The 20,680-nt window shown below is 38.9% G+C and overlaps 1 protein-coding gene across 1 annotated transcript in view; it reads right to left on the reverse strand.

The window, feature by feature from the left end:
* LOC134397806 (cation channel sperm-associated auxiliary subunit epsilon-like) overlaps positions 1-20,680 on the reverse strand; it is a 116,252-nt gene that overhangs the window by 93,289 nt on the left and 2,283 nt on the right. Inside the window, exons 2-6 of the mRNA XM_063124769.1 lie at positions 11,201-11,274; positions 8,600-8,669; positions 5,404-5,616; positions 3,873-3,952; positions 356-380 (exon numbers count right to left, since the gene is read on the reverse strand). Coding sequence (XP_062980839.1) covers positions 356-380; positions 3,873-3,952; positions 5,404-5,616; positions 8,600-8,669; positions 11,201-11,274 — 462 coding nt within the window. The remainder of the gene's footprint in view (positions 1-355; positions 381-3,872; positions 3,953-5,403; positions 5,617-8,599; positions 8,670-11,200; positions 11,275-20,680) is intronic.

The following is a 20,680-nucleotide window of genomic DNA, read 5'->3' on the forward strand; positions in this document are numbered from 1 at the left end:
CAAACTGGCAAACTATAATTCAAGCTAGCCCCCCAAGCCATGTTTGCAAGCCACATTTTGATTCTGGGTTACAGTTATGGTTTGGATGACTTGCTTGAATCAGTTTACCAGTTTGGACTTAACAATAAACTGTAGTTCCTTCAAATCCAGAAGTATTCTATTAAACTAAGCACACAAGGAGAGGCAGAAAGTGAGGACTCATTCTTCAACCTTCAAACAATAGTTTGGAGAATTTGATATCTGAATGCAGTCACCTACTCAGAAAGGCACCCTACTGATCACCATTGGATTTATGTGCAAGAAATGGGTTTTGGGCACATAGTCTTAGTTTTCTAGATATAAGCAAATTATTTACCTGGTTTGGATTCTCCAATGTCAAGCTAAAAAAAAAAAGTTCAATATTCATTTTAGTAAGAATAAAAGAACATGCAAAAAGCCACTTTTAAAAATATGGGTTATTACAGGGCTATGGAAATGCCAATTTAGTTAAGGTGGGAGGGAAAAGATTGTGCTAATAACTTGAAACTTGGCATCCATAGATGTTTTATACCAGGGGTGAGCAACTTGTGGCCCTCCAGATGTTGCTGGACTGCACCTCCCATCAGCCTTAGCTAGCATAGCCAATAGTGAGGAGCTATGTGAGTTGCAGTCCAACAACATTTGGAGGGCCACAAGTTGCCCATCCTAATTTAAAATAAACAAATGCTGGAGATGCCAGACCAGCATAGGGAAAAGTTCCTCCACATGCAGAATTGTAAAGTCTTGAATAAGTCTTGCCTTTGGGAGAAGATGGAAAGAGCTACTCATTCTAGGATGCCTTCCTTAACTGAGAAAGACCGGCCAAGGGGGAGAAAGAGAGAGAAAAATGCCAACACAGATCCACTTTTTGAGATTAATAAAATACATATGATTTATGGGCAGTATCCAAGTCAATACTAGCCCTAATGTAACTTACATTGCAATTGCATAAGCAACCTCTAGTACAATATGAATAGCAGGAATCCTGTTACGCCATCAAATGCTATTGGAATTAAGAAGTTTATACTATTGCAACATATTTTGTATCAGTGCTAGTGTTGATTTAGATAATGCCCATAGTGTTGTTACTGCCCACGTGTAAATTTCAGTTAGCATTCAAATGCTGCTTGACATAAATAATGAACAAACCGTGAGCTCTTCCACACTGAGACAATTTTACCAGGGCTTCTGCTTCAGGATACACTGCAAGATAAGACCAGCCATTTACTAGCTTCCCTGTCCTCCTCACCCCTTTTCTCCTGTTTATCTGTGAGATCTATGGTTCATTAACAACAGCCCCATCTTGTGGTGTATATGTAGCGCCACGTCCTCTCTTCATGTACAAGTCACAGCGGATCTTTTTGTTAGCTCATTATTTCTGTTTCAAATTAAGTCACAGAAGTCCTCGGAAAACACAGAAGAGGCCCTGGAGGTTGACAACATAATGTAAAGGACCCATAAACTTTTGTGACTAACCACTCTCAATTGCAAGAACAATGCTCCATGCGGAGAAGCCCCATAACTTATTTACTAAATAAACAATTAGCATTTTCCAAATTAATAAAAACAGTTAAATATTTAAAATATATATTTAAGAAACTATACAATATTATATTGTTTCCTCCTAAGTAGTATAAAGGTTGTATTTAGCAGAAAATAAATTGTAATAATTTTATCAAGTAATTAATATAGATTTTTGATTAGAAAATATCTAAAGTAAATGCATAAAGTAAATATCTAAACTAGACTTTTAAAACACCAACCTGTTTAAAATGGCTTTGAATTGATTTTTTTAGCTAGATATGCTGCTACTAATTGCTTTTGATGCTTTGGGTTGAAATGGCTTTATATTAGTTAAAATTTCAATATATTATTTTTTTTATTTACTTTACTTATTTATTTATTAAAAGTCTCAAAATAAATTTCTCTAGGTGTTTTACTATAATACTAGAACCAAAATCACAATGAAACCAACAATATAAAACTAATCAACAAACCAATACAGCATAAAATACAATATCATGTAGGAGACTGAACTACATTGCAGGATCCAGGATAATGAAACATAAAGTTACTAAAATATGTAAAAAGACTTTAAAAGATTCTAAGAATCTGGGAGAACAAGAATGTCTTAGCCTAGAGTTGAAAAGAGAGCAGTATGGGTAAAGGCCTAGCTTCCCTTGGAAGGAGCATTACAGAGATGTGGGTCACCTTCCAAAAACACCTTTTTCTTTTTGTTTTTAATTTTAGGGCACAAACCTTCAGGGCTGGCCATAAGCCTCCAAACTCAGAGGCTTATGGCCATCCAATGCAGAGCAGGAGGAGCAGTAGAGTTGGTCTTTGCATCTGCGCTTTGCGTTTCAGTTAGACAGGCTTTTTCACCAGTCTAGCTGAGGCATCAGGAAAGGGGAGAAAAGGATGGTAGGGAGGCTGGAGTATTCCTCATAAGCCAGTCTGCCCAGTCCTAGGGTGACCATATGAAAAGGAGGACAGGGCTCCTGTACCTTTAACAGTTGTAATGAAAAGGGAATTTCAGCAGGTGTCATTTGTATATATGGAGAAACTGGTGAAACTTCCTCTTCATTACAACAGTTAAAGCTGCAGGTGCCCTGCCCTCTTAAATCTGGTCACTCTAGTATAGCTCCTGCAGCTTTAACTGCTGTGATGAAGAGGGAATTTCACCAGGTTCTCCATATATACAAATGACACCTGCAGAATTTCCCTTTTCAATACAACTGTTAAAGATACAGGAGCACTGTCCTCCTTTTCATATGGTCACCCTACCCAGTCCCCTCCCCTCCCTGCCCACAGAAACACTCCCTTTACCTTCTCTCCAAGGTGGTTTTTGCCAGCGGGAAGGGAGAGGGTTGCTCAGATGTCTGGGCCTAAGGTCGGACTACTGACTCTAGTCTCAGACCCATGAATCCGAACTATCCTATGCCCACTCCCAAGACACTGTTTAGGGGCCATAGGATTGCTCTCAAACTTCCATTAATAACATTATATTACATTGTATTTTACTTTTATATTTTTGTTGGCTGCCTTGGGAAGACATGGTCTACAAATGTGGCTTAGAAATAAAGGAATTAAAAATGAAAGAAATTAAAAATGTACACCCAATGCTAATTAACAGCAGTCACGGAATTCTGTTGGTCACAGAATATAATGAATTAGCTAGAAGAAGCATTCAATAAGAAAGAGGTTCATCAGATGAGCGTTTTATCGCACGCTCGCTACTGCCCACTTATGGATGTGCGCATGTCCTTTAGACATGAACATCTGCCTCCTGCTCCTTCTGTTCATTTTTCTGTCGCAAAATAAACCTAAAAAAACCTGACTCTTTTTTTTAAAATGGAAAGTGCTGCAATCTCCTGCTGTGTGCAGGAAAAGCTGCGTGATCAAAACGGCTCCCAAATGGGCCAGGTGGTCTTTGTTTACTTCCTCTTTCCAATCCGGAAAGAGGAAGTAATGAGGAATAGAAGCGGGGGCAGAGAAGCAATGGTAAGGGAATGCAATTTTCCCCATGTGAAGATGCTCAAAATCTAGCTTTTGAGCTGAAAACATCATTGTAATAATATTTCTTTCAACTATTTCAGTCAGTCCAAAATATTCCTATTTATATGCTACTAAATGCCATTTATAACTCTGTACATATGTTTGTACAGTTTATCATAAGCATATAACTCTGAAATGATTTACTCTTCAGAGGTCATGTTCACTCAAGAATAAGTGATAAAGATTTTTACTATTGCAGTGTCAAAAAAACAAAAACAACCCTCAAACATTTTTGAGATTAAACATACACTTCAAGTTATATAAATAGAAAGAAGAAATTAGATTTATTTATTATTTACCTGCTGCTTTGGCTAATATACCACCTGAAACAATTCACATCTGCAGATATAGATAAGAAGCGTTCCACATCTTCAGCAGACTACAAAGGAGAAAAATGCAGGTTGCTTACCTGTAACTGTAGTTCTTCGAGTGGTCATCTATGCATTCACACATATGGGCTTTGCGCCTGTGCAGAGACCGAACCGGAACCTTCTATAGCTTAGGGAAACGTTTTTGGCGGGAACCCCTCCCCCACGGTACCGCGCATGTCCATGGGGTTCCCGCCCTTACCTCAGTTTACAGGAGTCCGACATTGTGCCCCCATAAACATGAGTGTAAATTAATAAAGTAAGATTACACACCTAACTGCGTCATTTGTAAGTCTCACACCACCAAGTGGGGATGGTGGGTGGGTTGTGTGAATGCATAGATGACCACTCGAAGAACTACAGTTACAGGTAAGCAACCTGCATTTCTTCATCGTGGTCTCTATGCATCACACATATGGGCGAGTAGCAAGCTGACATACCTTGGAGGTGGGTTGGTGCCTCATCTCAGGATTTCTGACAGCACTGTCCTCCCGAATGAGCAGTCTTGTCTCGCACGGGTGTCCAAACTGTAGTGTTTAATAAACGTGGATGGAGTGGACCATGTTGCAGCTCTACAAACATCTGTCAAGGGAACACCTCTGCTGAACGCAACAGATGTTGCGACGGCTCTAGTAGAATGAGCTGTTACAGGCCTTAAAAGGTCTAGTTTAGAGATAGAGTAGGCAAGTTCAATTGTCTCTACAATCCAGCGTGACAATCACTGGCATGAAACAGGGAGTCCCTTAGAAGGCTCCCCATAGCAAACAAATAATTGATTTGTTTTCCTAAAACTCTCTGTCCTAGCCTTGTAAAAAGCAAGAGCTCTCCTTACATCAAGTGTATGTAATGAAGACTCAACAGGTGTTGCAGGATTTGGGAAGAAAGCTGGTAGAGTGATGTGTTGGGACAGATGAAAGGTTGACACTACCTTAGGCAGGAAGGCCGGGTCTGTGCGTAGCACAACCTTGTCCTTGTGAAAGATAGTGTAAGGAGCATCTATCCTGAGAGCTCTAAGCTCACTTGCCCGTCTAGCCGATGTGATGGCCACTAAGAAGGCAGTCTTGAATGTCAGAAGCCTAAGGTTTGTTGAGGCCATGGGCTCGAAGGGTTTCCCTGTCAGCGATTGTAATACAACTGACAGGCTCCATGATGGAACGATACACTTTACTGTCGGTATCGTATTCTTAAGTCCCTTTAGGAATTTTCTGGCTGTTGGATGTGTAAAGGGTGAAAAACCATCCATGCCGCGATGATAGGCCGTAATAGCAGCTAAGTGGACTCTGATCGAAGTGAGTTTGAGTCCCTGCTGATAAAGTGTCAATAAGTATTGAAGAATCAGTGATATAGGGCAAGATTCCGATGGTTGATTATTTTCTAAGGCAAACTTTTGGAATCTTTGCCACTTCGTCATGTAAGACTTTCTTGTTGAAGGCTTTAGTGAAGCCAACAATATATGGTCTACAGTCAAATTTTCGATATGAGGGGAGGAGTGGATGAGATTCTCCACGCCGTCATCTTGAGGGTCGACAGATTTACGTGTCGAACTCTGCCCTGATGTCGAGACAGGAGCGTCGATATCGACGGGAGTCTGATGTAATTCGCGTTCGACAATCGAAGGCGGCCTCGGTACCGAAGCGGTCGGTATGGTAGGAGGAGTTGACTGCCTCCGAGGCGGCTGGGACGGTTGGGAAGAGCCAAGAGAGGGTTTTTCCGCGTCCTTCTTCTTCCTCTTCTTCTTCTCCATTTCGGAGGAAGATTTGGGAGTCCGGGCCTTTTTTGTGATTTTCTTGGCCGCGGAGCTCGCCAATGACCGACCAGGCGTTAGGGGTATCAGTGCCCTATTAGTCGCTCTGGCTTGCTCGCACACCTTGGTGCTACGGTCAACAACGGACTTATTTGATGCCGTTTTGTTCATTTTTGCTGTATCTGTGGCCCTGAGGGCTTTTTCCCACAGGATGGCGCGAAGGCGGTCGGCTCTATTCTTCCTGGTTTGTTTGGCAAATGCCATACAATGGTGGCAAGTCTCTACTTTGTGGCCTTCGCCCAGGCAAAGAACACACAGGGAGTGTCTGTCGGTAGGAGGGAGCTTAGCTCCACATTTAACACATTTACGTAAAGGGGCCTTCACTGCCATGCGGCTCAGGCACCGCTAAGAGAAATCTATCTACTACAATTTTTTTTAATATATATATATAGATAAGAAGAAAAAGGAAGAATATGAGCGAAAGTAGAAGAAAGACGAAGAGTAAAAGGTTTAACGAGAAAATATTAGAGAGAAACGCTATGAGGTTGGTTCTACAGGTCTAGGCACAATGGCGGACGACGAAGAACTGAGGTAAGGGCGGGAACCCCATGGACATGCGTGTTACCGTGGGGGAGGGGTTCCCGCCAAAAACGTTTCCCTAAGCTATAGAAGGTTCCGGTTCGGTTTCTGCGCAGGCGCAAAGCCCATATGTGTGATGCATAGAGACCACGATGAAGAACCTGCTAATTATTTCACTTAATCTTTATAATATCACAATAGGATTGCACAAGCTCAAATACATAGCTACAAATAACTGGATACATTTTATTTATTATTTATTTTGAAAATCTATGCCCTGTTCTTCTTTTGCAGTTGCAATGCTCAGGGCATCATACAACAATGAGCAATATCCCTAAAAACACAAAAATTAAAAACATCACGAAATCTTAGAAAAAGACAGGAGTAGCATTTAAAACCATAGAAAGGGAATCAACTCATTAAAACTGAAAGTAAATACTGCAGATTAACAGCCTAATGATGAAAACTTTAAAGCAATATATTGCAGAATGGTTCCAATGTCCAGCATTTTTTTGCTAATTCTCTCGCAGGAGCAAGAATGTAAAAAGAGTCTTGGTGGAATATATGGGAACTGGCAGGGTGTAGCACTCGGTGCTTCCTTGGAAAACACTGGATGTTCAAGTCCATCATCCACCCCTGTCCTATTTCACTTTCTGTTACTTGGGTGCCAATAGGCATTTAATAGCATTTAACAGCATTTAACAACATATGCTGAGTTTGTTTTTAATAGACCCCAGAATAGCTGCTTTTATAAGGATACTGTGTTTTTATGCTTTTTATGTTTTTAAACTTTGTTTGAACGTTTATTGTTTTTAACTTCTGTAAACCGCCCAGAGCGCTTTGGCTATAGGGCGGTATATAAATGCAATAAATAAATAAATAGGGAAGAAAACAAAGCAAAACAAAAGCCTTAAATTATTTTTCATTCAGTATAACTCCCTAGGAGCTGCTCCTATCCCTCTAAAATTTTCTTGCTTAGGTGTACCTCTATGATGAATGTGCAAAAGGAGGGAGATGCTGGCTCTGGTGCTGGTGAGAAGATATCTTATTTTTTATTTTTCTTGTTAAAAAGGGTTTTTTATTTATGATTTTTTTTAAAAAAAAAAACTTTTATACAAGAAAAATAAAAAAATAAAGAATTGTCTCACCAGCACCAGAGCCAGCGTCTCCCTCCTTTTGCACATTCATCATAGAGGTACACCTAAGCAAGAAAATTTTAGAGGGATAGGAGCAGCTCCTAGGGAGTTATACTGAATGAAAAAAAGTTTAAGGCTTTTGTTTTGCTTTGTTTTCTGCCCTATTTATTGATTGATTGATTGATTGATTTTTGCACATACTTTTGGTGCTTCTCCCTCCAACCCATTTTTCCTCTATGATGAATGCCATTTTTAGACATATTTCAAAAAAGCAAAACAATACCTATGAAGGGCAGGAAGTAATAGCAAACCATTCCCTTCCCAAATTTGAAGATCTCTCTTCCACAAATACTGCTGTATCTTCTGAAATCTTGCAGGTTTATTAGTTATGGCCAACTCAATGTTGTAAGTCATTTTCATAACAGCGGCTCACAAAAACATATGAGGAAAAGCTATCTTTTTCTGAAAGCCCCCAAATTGTCTGGCAAGGTTGTCCTTGCACAAAGTATCCTACACCTGTTCATCAGAAATTTGGTAGGCGTGATCCTCCTCAGACAGGGAAAGTTTCCCTGCAAGCTTCATCCAATTCTGCCCTGTTCCCATATGTGTGTGTGTGTGTGTGTGTGTGTGTGTGTCTAAAGATGCCTAGCACAACACTCCCTAAACCTATTTGTCTTAAAATTGGGGTGCTTCATTGCCTTATAAGAACCTATTACTCTTGCAAACTTATCCAATTCTGTCCAGTGGCAAAAAAAGTTATAGCCATTTATTAATTTCCAATGTAGTCAATGTGGCACAAGGCTTCGTTTTCCAATACAGACACTATTTGAATCGAACAGCCTCTGAATTGAACCAAGGCAAATTGGACTGTTTTCCAAATTGCCAAATTTGGGTATAAGCCAAATATTTTGGTAGATGCACCCCCCACACAAACACACTTTCTATCATTAATGTTTAAGCAGCTAGTCTTCTCACATGTAGCGGACCATTTTGAGTGTCAGGATGCACATATGATTCCCTATCGAGCCTGGGGTACAGAACTGTTTATGTGCCCTAGCTGCAAGTGTTTATAAGACACGTTAAGTTTGATTTTTCTGAATCTGTCAAAAATATAGTCTTTAAAATGAAAGTTTAGTTTCTAGAGTATAGTCATATTTCTTATATCATATTGTTATTGAAATCAAGTGTTGACAACTTACCGGAGTTTTAACTATTGGTTTAATCCGATGTGTTCCAGGTACTGGACAATGCAGTATTGTCTTTGGAGCACTAAAGCAATTTTTTAAAAAGTCTACATTAAATAGATTGTAATAATTATGGAAATATATCTTCAGGGATGGGCAACATACAGCCCATGGGCCATATGTGCACCTGCCACACCTGAATTCAGTAAAAATAATAATACACCCCCTAAGCCCCACTTTTTTACCCTTTGGGCACTCCATAGCCACTATGGATGCTATTTTCCCCAAAAGTTCAGCACCCGCAAGGGGGGGGGGCAGGACCAGCAGACATGAGTGAAACTTACTCCCCTTACCTCCCGCAGTTCTCCATCCCTGTTCTAGAATTTCTTAATGCCAACTTCACTAATTTTGCCATCCAAAACTTTATTCTTTTTATCCCTTTAACATAATTCTTTTTGTTATTTTAATCGCTAACGATATGTCGCATACATTAGGGAGTTTATCAGCTTTTCAGACATTAGCAAACTCATAAAGGGTGCAATCCTATGCATGTTTAGACAAAAATAAATCCTATACCTCCCAGCATCTCCCAGATAGCATATCTGACTGGGATATGCTGGGAGTTGTAGGACATATTTCTGTCTAAATGTGCATAGGACTCAATCTAAGGCCACACACATTTATTTGGGAATTAACTCCCTTGAATTAAATCTTAATGTTCTCATCTATTATATTACTTTTGAAGTGTTTTCTACCTAGTATTCAATCTGGAGTACACACCATCTTTTATTGATTTAATAACCGAATTTCTATTCTGCCTTTTCATTGTAATGAACATTCAAAGCAGCTTACATTATTTAAGAACAGTACAGAAAAATTACAGTAAAGTCAAACTTACAATAATACAATAAAAACAACAACAGTAGAGCAAAACCTTTCATTTTGAAAGGTTCTCTAGTAGTAGGGTCAATCCTATATGGCTCGGGTCCAGGTTATCTGAAAGATTGTATTCTCCCTTATGAGCCTGCCCCTGCTTTGAGATCTTCTGAGGAAGCCCTTCTTTCAGTCCCACCATCTTCACAGGTGCATCTGGTGGGAACATGGGAGAGGGCCTTCTAGGTGGCTGCTCCACTACTCTGAAACTCTCTTCCTGGGGAAACTAGACTGGCTCCCTCCTTGATGTGCTTTTGAAAGCAGGCAAAAACTTATTTGTTCTGGCAGGCCTTTGGCGAATAATCTGGGCCTCCGTCTATGTTAAGGACTTGAAAAATTGTCATGTATTTTAAATGTTTAATGTTTTAATATTGTTTAACAATATATATATATATATATATATATATATATCTCGTATTTCTTCTATTCTAAGATGCCATCGATTCTAAGGCGTACCCCATTTTTAGAGATGTTAATTTGGGGGGAAAAGGGCATCTTAGAATCAAAGAAATACTTCCCTCACCGCCCAGCCAACCTCCTCCCCCCCCTCCGCGCTTTCTTCTAATGGTTGTGTCCTTTTCTTTTTTCCCTCCGTGAGAGAAGAAACTGCCGTTTGCGCGGGAAAAAGGGGGGGCGTTGAAACAAAGAGTAAACTTAACTCTCCAGTCCTGCTCTTTACTTGTCTCTGCACCAGGAGACGACGACACGTGAGTAAGTCCCATGGAAATCGATGGGACTTACGAATAAATTTGCCTAACAAAAAACCAGGCGCTTACCCAACCAGCTCCTCGCTCGCATGGCTCGAGGCTGCTGCAGGAGCTTCCTCTTACCGTATTGCTTCGATTCTAAGACGCCATCGATTCTAAGACGCAGTCCATTTTTAGAGCTGTTAATTTAGGGGGGAAAGTGTGTCTTAGAATCGAAGAAATACGGTATATATCTTTTGTATATTTCTTTTCATAGGTTTTAAAATGTATATGTTTTAAATTTTGTAAGGTCGCCTTGAGGCCCAATATTAGGCAAAAGGCGGAATACTAATCATCATCATCATCATCATCATCATCATCATCATCATCCTATGCTTACACCATAGGAACCAGACTACTGAGTTTCTTATAGGCAGAGATGGATTATTCTGATGACAACAGTTAAAAGGTTTATAGCTCAGGCAACATTTCCTAGTGATGGAATCTAATTGAAAACTTTATTAAAAATGGTGGCAGTGTGTTCTATAGACTCAATCGAAATAGACTTTAATCTAAATAAGTGTCTGTTGGGCTATAGTTATGCATGTTGACAAAAATATATGGTTTGGCCCAAAGTTTGCTAGTCACTAGAACACAAATTAATGTCAGTACAGTACACAATCATCTATTTTAGAGACAGGGCTGATGTATTTTTCAATTCTGTGGAAGCACACACAAACACACACCCCACATGCTTTTTGCACATAATCCAACTTCCTGAGGATCTCAGCTTTTATTTTTTTAAAAGCCTCCTCCTCCTACAACTGTAAAAATATGCTTTAAACTTGCTGAAATCTCAGAATGGAGAAAAGTGGCTGGATTATTGTGTAAATGGGCAAGGTTCCATTGGCATGACTAACAAACCCAGAATAAAATGCCAGGCACATGATCACCTTGGTGCTTAGGCATATACTTGTACATTATTTGCAATTCTTACCTTTTATCATCAATAGTACATAACAAAGGAACATCCCATTCCTCAAATGAAGTACCTTCATATTCTAAATATATCTAAAGAAAGGGAAGAATACAGAAATAAAATACACAATTGCTATACAAATGATAACAAACAGTATAAACCTATACATACCTTCTCAGAAGTAACCCACTGAATTCAATGGGACTTAGTGCCAGGTAAATACATAGGATTGCAGCCTCAATTTACATTAGACCTATATCATAACTTTATAACTAGCGGAAGCAACAGTAAAGCCTTTGGCGTAAGACCAGGGACCGGGCAGACTTTGTCCATTACAAATTTGTACTCTCCTCTTTCTCTTCTGCCATCTCGCTGGCCAAACAGCAGTACTACTCAACGCTGATCCAGTCAAATGCTAGGCATCCTCAGCGGCTCTTTGCGTCCTTCAATTCTCTTCTGAAGCCTAATCCGCCATCTCTCCCCGCCTCTCTGTCTGCTAATAACTTTGCCTCTTTTTTCAATGCTAAAATCCAAACTATCCGCTCTGATCTGGCCAGCTCTGCTCCTCTTCCAGTTCCTGTTCCTCATCTGTCAGCTCCTCCTGCAAATTTCTCTGCGTTTCCTTCGGTCTCTGCGGATACAATACTGTCTACAATACTGCGCTCTTCGAAGCCTTCCACTTGTTCTCGTGATCCGATTCCTTCTTGTGTCTTTATTAATCTTATTCCTGCTATCCTCCCTTCCTTGCTACATATTATTAATCTTTCTCTGTCCTCTGGTTCATTTCCTTCTGCTTTTAAACATGCTACAGTCTCTCCCATTCTCAAGAAACCTACTCTTGATAGGCTATCTCTGTCTAACTACCGACCTGTCTCTTTGTTGCCGTTTGTTTCAAAGATCCTGGAGCGTGCGGTCTACTCTCGCTGTCTTGACTTTCTTTCTAGTAACTCTGCTTTGGATCCATTTCAATCTGGATTCCGTCCTCTGCATTCCACCGAAACAGCCCTTACTAAGATCACCAATGATCTCCTTACTGCCAAGTCTAAAGGCCATTATTCCGTTCTTATTCTCCTTGATCTAACTGCAGCCTTTGACACAGTTGATCATGATCTTCTCTTAGATTCCCTTCATGACCTTGGATTTTGTGGCTCTGTCTATAACTGGTTTGCCTCCTATCTAGCGGGTCACTCTTTCAGCGTGTTGACTAATGGCAGCTCGTCTTCCTCCTTTCCCCTTTCAGTAGGGGTTCCGCAAGGCTCGGTGCTTGGCCCGTTGTTGTTTTCCTTATACATGTTGCCCTTGGGCAAGCTTATTCAATCTCATGGCCTCCAATATCATCTGTACGCCGATGATACACAACTATATCTGTCATCTCCGGAACTTTCTCCTGATGTTCACGATCGTATCTCGGCATGTCTTTCAGATATCTCAGCTTGGCTGCTTCATCGTCGCTTGAAGCTTAACATGGCAAAGACTGAATTGCTTGTTTTTCCTCCTAAACCTTCTCCTCATCTCTCATTCTCTCTTACTGTCAATGATGTTACGCTTACTCCGGTCAAGGAAGCTCGTAGCCTTGGCTTTATCTTCGACTCCTCGCTCTCCGTTATTCCTCATATTGAGGCAGTAGCTAAATCTTGTCGATTTTTCCTGTATAATATTGCCAGGATTCGATCATTTTTGTCTGTCTCTTCTGCCAAGACGCTTGTTCATGCACTGGTTATTTCACGGTTGGACTACTGCAACCTTCTTCTCTCTGGCCTTCCTTCTTCTCACATCAGTCCGTTGGTTTCTGTTCACCACTCTGCCGCAAAGATCATCTTCTTAGCTCGCCGCTCCGACCATGTTACTCCGCTTCTGAAATCTCTTCATTGGCTTCCAATTCACTTCAGAATCCAATATAAACTTCTCCTGTTAACCTTCAAAGCTTTTCATGGTCTAGCTCCTTCCTATCTCTCCTCTCTCATCTCACACTATTGCCCCGCTCGTGCTCTTCGCTCCTCTGATGCCATGTTTCTCGCCTGCCCAAGGGCCTCTACTTCCCTTGCTCGGCTTTGTCCATTTTCGTCTGCTGCCCCTTACGCCTGGAACGCTCTTCCAGAACATTTGAGAACTACAAGTTCAACCACAGCTTTTAAAGCTCAACTAAAAACTTTTCTTTTTCCTAAAGCTTTTAAAACTTGATGTTGTGCAGACTTCTACTGTTACTTTCTACTGTTAGTTTTTCCCTACCCTGTGCCTGCTTACCCTACCCTGTACCTGTTTGCATTCTCTTCCCCTCCTTATTGTTTTACTATGATTTTATTAGATTGTAAGCCTATGCGGCAGGGTCTTGCTATTTACTGTTTTACTCTGTACAGCACCATGTACATTGATGGTGCTATATAAATAATAATAATAATAATAATAATAATAATAATAATAATAACACTATATTAAATTATTTTAAAGTATTTTATTGATAAAAATCATATGTCATGGGATAGGGCTTTAAAGTTAAGCAAAAGGAATTAGGAACAAGCCTAGTAAAAATATATATGAACAAACAACGGGAGCAATGCAATGCTATTGGCCTGAAAGGAAGCAGGCTGTCTCATACTCATCATCAGCAGCTTCCAACTACTTTTCAAAGACAAAATCGCTCACATCTGCTCTGACTTGGATGCTATAGTTGATACTGACCCAGTGGACGTAACACTGGCACCTGCTTGTCCAGTATTATTTAATACTTTTCAATTTGTACAGCCCGATGATGTGGACAGGATCCTTGTAGAGGTGAAAGCCACCACATGTGTATTAGATCCTTGCCCTTCCTGGCTTATAAGAGCAGCCAGAAGGAGACTGGCTGAGTGGGTAAGTGGAGTGGTCAATGCCTTCCTTCGCCAAGGTGCCAGCCTGCTTGAAGTAGACAGTGGTAAGATCCACATTGAAAAAGCCCTCCTTGAACCCCACCATATTGGATATTGATATTATTATTATTATTATTATTATTATTATTATTATTATTATTATTATTATTTATATACCACTCCATAGCTGAAGCTCTCTGGGCGGTTTACAAAGGTTAAAAACAGTGAACATTAAAAACAAATATACAAAATTTTAAACCATAAAAAGCATAAAACACACACACAAAAACCAGACAATATCCGTTTACAACAACTATTCTGGAGTCAGTTAAAAAACTCAGCATATGCTGTTAAATGCCTGGTAGAAGAGGAAAGTCTTGACGTGGCGCCGAAAAGATAACAATGTTGGTGCCAGGCAAGCCTCATCGGGGAAATCATTCCATAATTGGGAGGCCACCACTGAAAAGGTCCTCTCCTTTGTTGCCATCCTCCAAGCCTCCCTCGGAGTAGGCACCTGGAGGAGGACCTTAGATGTTGAGCGTAGTGTACAGGTAGGTTCATGTCGGGAGAGGCATTCCATCGGGCATTGTGGTCCTGAGCCGTGTGCTTTATAGGTTAAAACCAGCACTATGAATTGGGCTCGGAAACTTACAGACAGCCAATGCAAGCAGGTCAGAGTTGTAAGTACATTTTTTTGGGTATTTTTAAAAAATTGTTATTAAAATTTTAATGTTCAGTTAAGCTGTTCAATTGTTTTAGAATTTTTCCTAAAACAAAATCACACTGAAATAGGATGGACTAGGTTAGGGTTTGGAAGGGAACAAACTTAGCCTGACGCTAGAGCCCATATTATAATAGTTAAAAATTTTAAAACAGCACTCACAAATCATACTGCCCACAGCCTACTGCCCTAAACTAATTCCCCAAAACAAAGAATTGTTCCAGCCTTTAACTTTCATTAACAAAAAACCCTCTATTAAATCAGACAGCTAGGCAGACATGGTTGAGAAAGGTGCTTATAATTATTTAAAATAAACTAGTCTCAGAAGTACTGCAAACTGCACATGAATAATCATTTGAGCTTCTACAATTTAGACTGGAGCAATTTATGCATAAACTGTTTTGCTGGGGTCAGCAAAATTAGTGTGAATGTAAAACTCTTTTTTCATTACAAATCAGTGATGTGGATTTTCCAGAAAAAAATGCAATGGAAAATTATCCTCTGCAAATTATGTTAATTTGCAGAGTCTTTGCATCAGAGAATTTTCAGTTTGCATTGGAAAATCACTAGAGAGTGATTTAATTCAACATGTTTACCAAATAAAATAAATAAAGCTACAAAAGTAATTTATTTATTTATTTATTTATTTATGTATTACATTTTTATACCACCCAATAGCCGAAGCTCTCTGGGTGGTTCACATGTTTTTTCTCTCTTTCTAATACACCACAACTATTTCACACTAATACACTAACAAATTTTAGCAACCCAAAAAACTGCATAATCTACTGGCAACGACTCGTCTATTTCAACAGATTCCCAATATGTTTATTGGGGCACCTTTTGTTTCGCTGTCATTATTTATTAGTTCTATTTTACACTGAGATATATGTATTTCAATGACATATATGTACTCCCTCACATACATGCTAGGGATAATTACCTGAAAAATATTAATTACAACTTTGAAACTCCCAAGCTTGCTTAATACTGTATTTGCAATCAGCATCTATTCATTGTTACTAATGAACATATGAAATGGAAAATACTTCATAGAAAAATAAAGCACTGGAAAAGAAATTCTGCTGAAAATGTTTCACAACTAATCTTCAGAACAAACATTGCTTATGAAAAAGCCAGTGTATTTAAGAGTTTACAACTGCAATCCTAAATCTGCTTATGACAGAGTAAATTCTATCAAACATATTGAATAACAGCCTTGTGGCATCTTAAAGACTGATATGTATTAATTAGTTTACCAACAACCAGCTGTTTCTGCTATCACCAACACTGCTTTGTGAATGGTCACCTTTAAGCTTTAAATAATTGTCACTGGGTTAAATGTGGGTGTGAGGATTCTTCCTTCTCCACATGCCTCTCATAGTCCATGGAAGCATATGCTGAAATAAATGTGTTAGTTTCTAAGGTGCAACAAGATTCTTTAGTGTTTTGCTACAACAGACTTAACATGGCTACCCTTCTGGAAATGCATGGGATTTTTTAGCTCTTTTCAGGTGTTATGAAGCTGGATAAAATAAATGTGTGAGGATGGAGAGGGCGCTAGCCCCATCCCAACCTGTTATTTTAAGTCTGAGTAGAAAGTCGCCCGGCACAGATAGCAGGTGATGAAAATGTGCGTGGAGCTAATGCTCTCCCACTCCTCACATGTTTAGTCTATCCAGTTTCTGTACACCTGAATAGGGCTTGTGCCGATATTCTAGTTTCCATGGAACTTAGACATGCTTAATTGTAATTATGCCAGTATCTTTAAAACAATTCAAAGTATTTCATCAATACTCCACATCAAATTACAGTATGATACTTTAAAGAAAAAACTCAGAAATGATCAATTTCAATGCGACTAGCTCCAGTGCTAATGGTTAAGTGGCAAGTTTTTCATATGTCGACTCTGGTCATAAGCACTTACATTGGTTCTTGTAGAAAATATAAAATATCTTCCAGTGTTCGTTCTATACCTGAAAGTAAAAAATTAAAAAGCATTAGTTTCCCCCCCAATAAGTGATAATAATTGCAGCCAGCATTCAATCAGTCACACATACAAGGCACATTATATCCATGACTGGATTTCCTTACTTTTTTTAAACTTCAAAACCAGAGGGAAAGCTGCAAGTTACTGACACTGCTGGAAAGGATGTTTAACCTTTTCCTGTTGGACAAGTATCCTGGTCAAAGTTATTCCATCTGCTATTTTCCATTGGGGATAAACAGGTCCTTGTATTGTGCCTGTTCTCCATGCCCCGCCCCGCCCCATTAATAAAGGGGATATTTCAAATTGGGAAAGAGTTACACCTCCTAAAGCACCACTACTTCAAACTAATTTGTACCTCCCCTAGTGGTTGATTTTAAGTTTAAAATGTGTGTTTGTTAATGATGGTACCCTGATTGCATTACCCAGAGATATATCTCAATTGATTAAAATAAATTTGAATAAGCTGATTAGTGAAATTGCACAGGATATAGATAGATGGGCACCATTAAAGTTGAGTCTGGCCCCGTTCAGACAACACACTAAACTATGCTACTTAACCACAAAATGGTTAACTGAATGCATGTATTCCATTAACCATTTTGTGGTTAAGCAGCATGGTTTTGCGTGTTGTCTGAACCAGGCCAGTGTGGAGTAAAGTCAATGCAATTAAGATGAATAGTACACCTCGAATTGTCTATGTTATGCGTAGGATTTCATTACTTATACCTGCCAAATACTTTCAACAACTTAATGATTTGTTTTGTAAATTCTTCTGGGGTTCTTCTCTACCTCAAATATCTTTGAAATGGATGCAGCTTCCAATTAAAGAAGGTGGGCTTGCTTCTCCATACTTTGCTTTGTACCATCGGGCCTATCTATTGGCTTGTACTAAGTTTTGGTCGTTTCCAGTTTGCATAGATTTGCCACCCTGGTCAGTTCTGGAATCCTTATGGTTAGAACCTCTTCCCAATTGGACGGCACTCAGTTCTGGACATATTAGAGAAAATAACCCACCCACCCTACAATCTTGGCCACTAAAGAGGTGTGGTGTATAGTATCATGTCAATTACAGTTTGATCCACGGAAAATTGACTTAATGGGGAAATCCAGATTTAAGAATTGGAAAGGAAGTATTCTTGTGGAGGACATGGCTGGATAAGATGAGTTTTACTTTGGATCAATTAATAGGCCCAGACTACGAGTTTTGTCATTTTCTGATCTACAAGTTAAATATAATTTACCATGGCTGAATGGCAATACTTGTGATTGCAATATTTGCTGGTATCTAGGTTTGGGCTGGTTGCTTTTACAGCTTCAGCGCCTCCATTATTGTTAGAAACACTTATAGCAGCTGAACAGACATATTGACTTACAATCCACATATATAAGCATTTAGTATTAGTAAATAAATATGATACCCATGGTTTAAGACAGGATTGGAATAGAGAATTGGAGTGTCCTATTTTTTTTTGCCTAATCAATGGATTGTTGCTTTAGAGCTTTATCACACCAGCGTTATACTGTGAAATCACTGCGAATTGCATGCAAAGGACTCCAAAGTTTTCAGCTTATAATCTTCTTTTATTGTGAAGTACTCCCATGCATCCTGCTTTAATTGTGCTTCAAAGGCAAACGCCTTGCTCTATTTTGCTACTAGTTTTCGAGCATATAATTTGTTGTTTTCCTAGTGGCCACTGGGGCGCAGGAACAGGATTTGAAGAAAAATTAAACAAATGCTTACATCTGTGAAAACTTTAAAGATAAAGACATCAAAATTGGCACAGTAATAGATATTAAGGAGAGCTTTAAGCATACCAAATTTGAATTGGGTTGGGTCATCCGTTGATTTTTAATGATTTTTTTTACATTTCCCCCCTTAAACCCATTTCCTGATATGCAAAGGATCTAGCCGCCCGGTAGCAACAACAATGACGACAGCTTAGCGCTGTAGGGGATAATTTGAGGGAAACAGGTATGTATGATGAAGCTCTTAGTGTCTGTATCTGCAGTTTCTATGGATCATAAGCTGTGCCTTATTCAGCAAAAAATAAAATAAATGTTTCAGATTTATTGGACTCTACGCTTTTTAAATAAGGGTTTGTCTAACTTACATAATTGTTGGAGATGCAATGCACCTAATGCTTCTTTAATTCATATGTTTTGGCAATGCCCAGTAGTTGCCCTCTTTTGGGAGGAGGTTATAAGGATAAACTTTGTACTGAAACAATCTTTAATATGGAAAAATGTACATGTCCTCCTAAACTACCTACCAGCTTCTTGTAAGTTAATACATGGTTAGCACATATGAATTTTCAGAGCCCTTATCACAGCTAAAAGACTTATACTATCATGTTGGAAGGGTAATTGCTCACCTCTCATAATGCAATGGACTGAGGACTTAACTATGCTATCAATATTTGAACGGGTGTTGTATAGACACCACTTGCAAGTGGATAAATACATGGATATTTTGTCTGCTTTCCTTGAAATTTATGCAGAACTCTCTCCCTTCCCCCCTTTTTAATGAATGGTACATCTGACGAAAAGATGATAATATTCCTATGTAATACTTCTTTGTTTTTATTTTTCATGACTTATTTTTGTTCTGTTTTGTCAAATTCACTATATAAAAAAGGGGGGAGTTTTTAAAAAGAAGTTGGAAGATTCAATCATTGATCTTCCATGTAATATGTAGCTTGACAATATAATATTATACAAAAAGGGCTACAATTCTTGGCTGCTCTTGTTGCTTTCACAGATTCTGGAACATAAGAATTACATAGCATTCATGTAAATATTTATATGTGCGCATGACTACCAGAAAGGTTAAATTATGGATTTGTGAACATAAAAGATGTATTAAGAACCAGAGACTGAATGCTCCATTAGTAAAACATTTCATGGAACTAAAGCATACTGAAAATGATTTAAAGTTTTGAGTCCTTGAAAGACATACTGGTTGTGGGAAAGTATTAGAAAATAAACTAAAAAGGAGAGAATTGTTTTGGATGTTTACACTCCAAACAATGGTACCAAATAAAGGGTTAAATGAGGAATGCAACTGGCTACCTACTCTATAGTTCTAAGCTTCATGCCTTAATTGTAAATCATTAGCTCTGCACTGATTAGTCGTGGTTGTTATTATTATTAAGTTGAGTGCCTAAATTGATGATGTAGGGAATTCTTATGTCATTACATAATGATTACAGCCTATCTTGGAGCACAGGTGTGTGCTATACACATCCAACCAAATAGAGTAAAAACCTTCCCTTTGAATTGCTTGGCATAGATGATAACTTTGTCGTCCGCGGTTGCTGAAAAGCTGTAAGTAATATTCGCGGTTTTGTACTTTGATATGGCGTTTGCCGAACTAAAAAAATACAAAAAGCTGCCCTAGCGCAATGATATATTTATTTTAGATTACTCTTGACTTGCAACTGCAGGGGAGTGACATATATTTAATTCTTTACTCCTGGAAATTCTTCAGTCAGCCCCTATTTTGCAGTTATTTTTCTGACTGTGGATCAGCCGTGGTATGTCAACTTTGCACTATAAATAGATTCATTAGTGTACTAATTGACTATAAGAATTCCTTTCTCCTTATCTGTGGCACTCATAAATGTTTTGCGTTTATATATATTTTGTAGTGACTGGCCATTGAAGAAGACTTCTGAGTCGAAATGCATCTGGCCAAGCCAATCAAGCTTGTGAAACACTTTTTTTACTGTATTTTAATGTGCATGTACTATATATTGAAAGTGCTCTATACTCTTGATTGTACACTTTTTTATTTTACTATAAAATTTTGTTGAAATCTATCACCTTAACCTCCTTGGTTGTCTAGAAGAAATTCCAGACACATGGGGGGGAAGCCAGAATTACATTAATTTTGAAACCAAGTAAAGATCCAAAGTTAATACAATCTTGTAGGCCCATTGCCC

Source organism: Elgaria multicarinata, chromosome 4 (genome assembly GCF_023053635.1).
Source record: "Elgaria multicarinata webbii isolate HBS135686 ecotype San Diego chromosome 4, rElgMul1.1.pri, whole genome shotgun sequence".
NCBI lineage: Eukaryota > Metazoa > Chordata > Lepidosauria > Squamata > Anguidae > Elgaria > Elgaria multicarinata.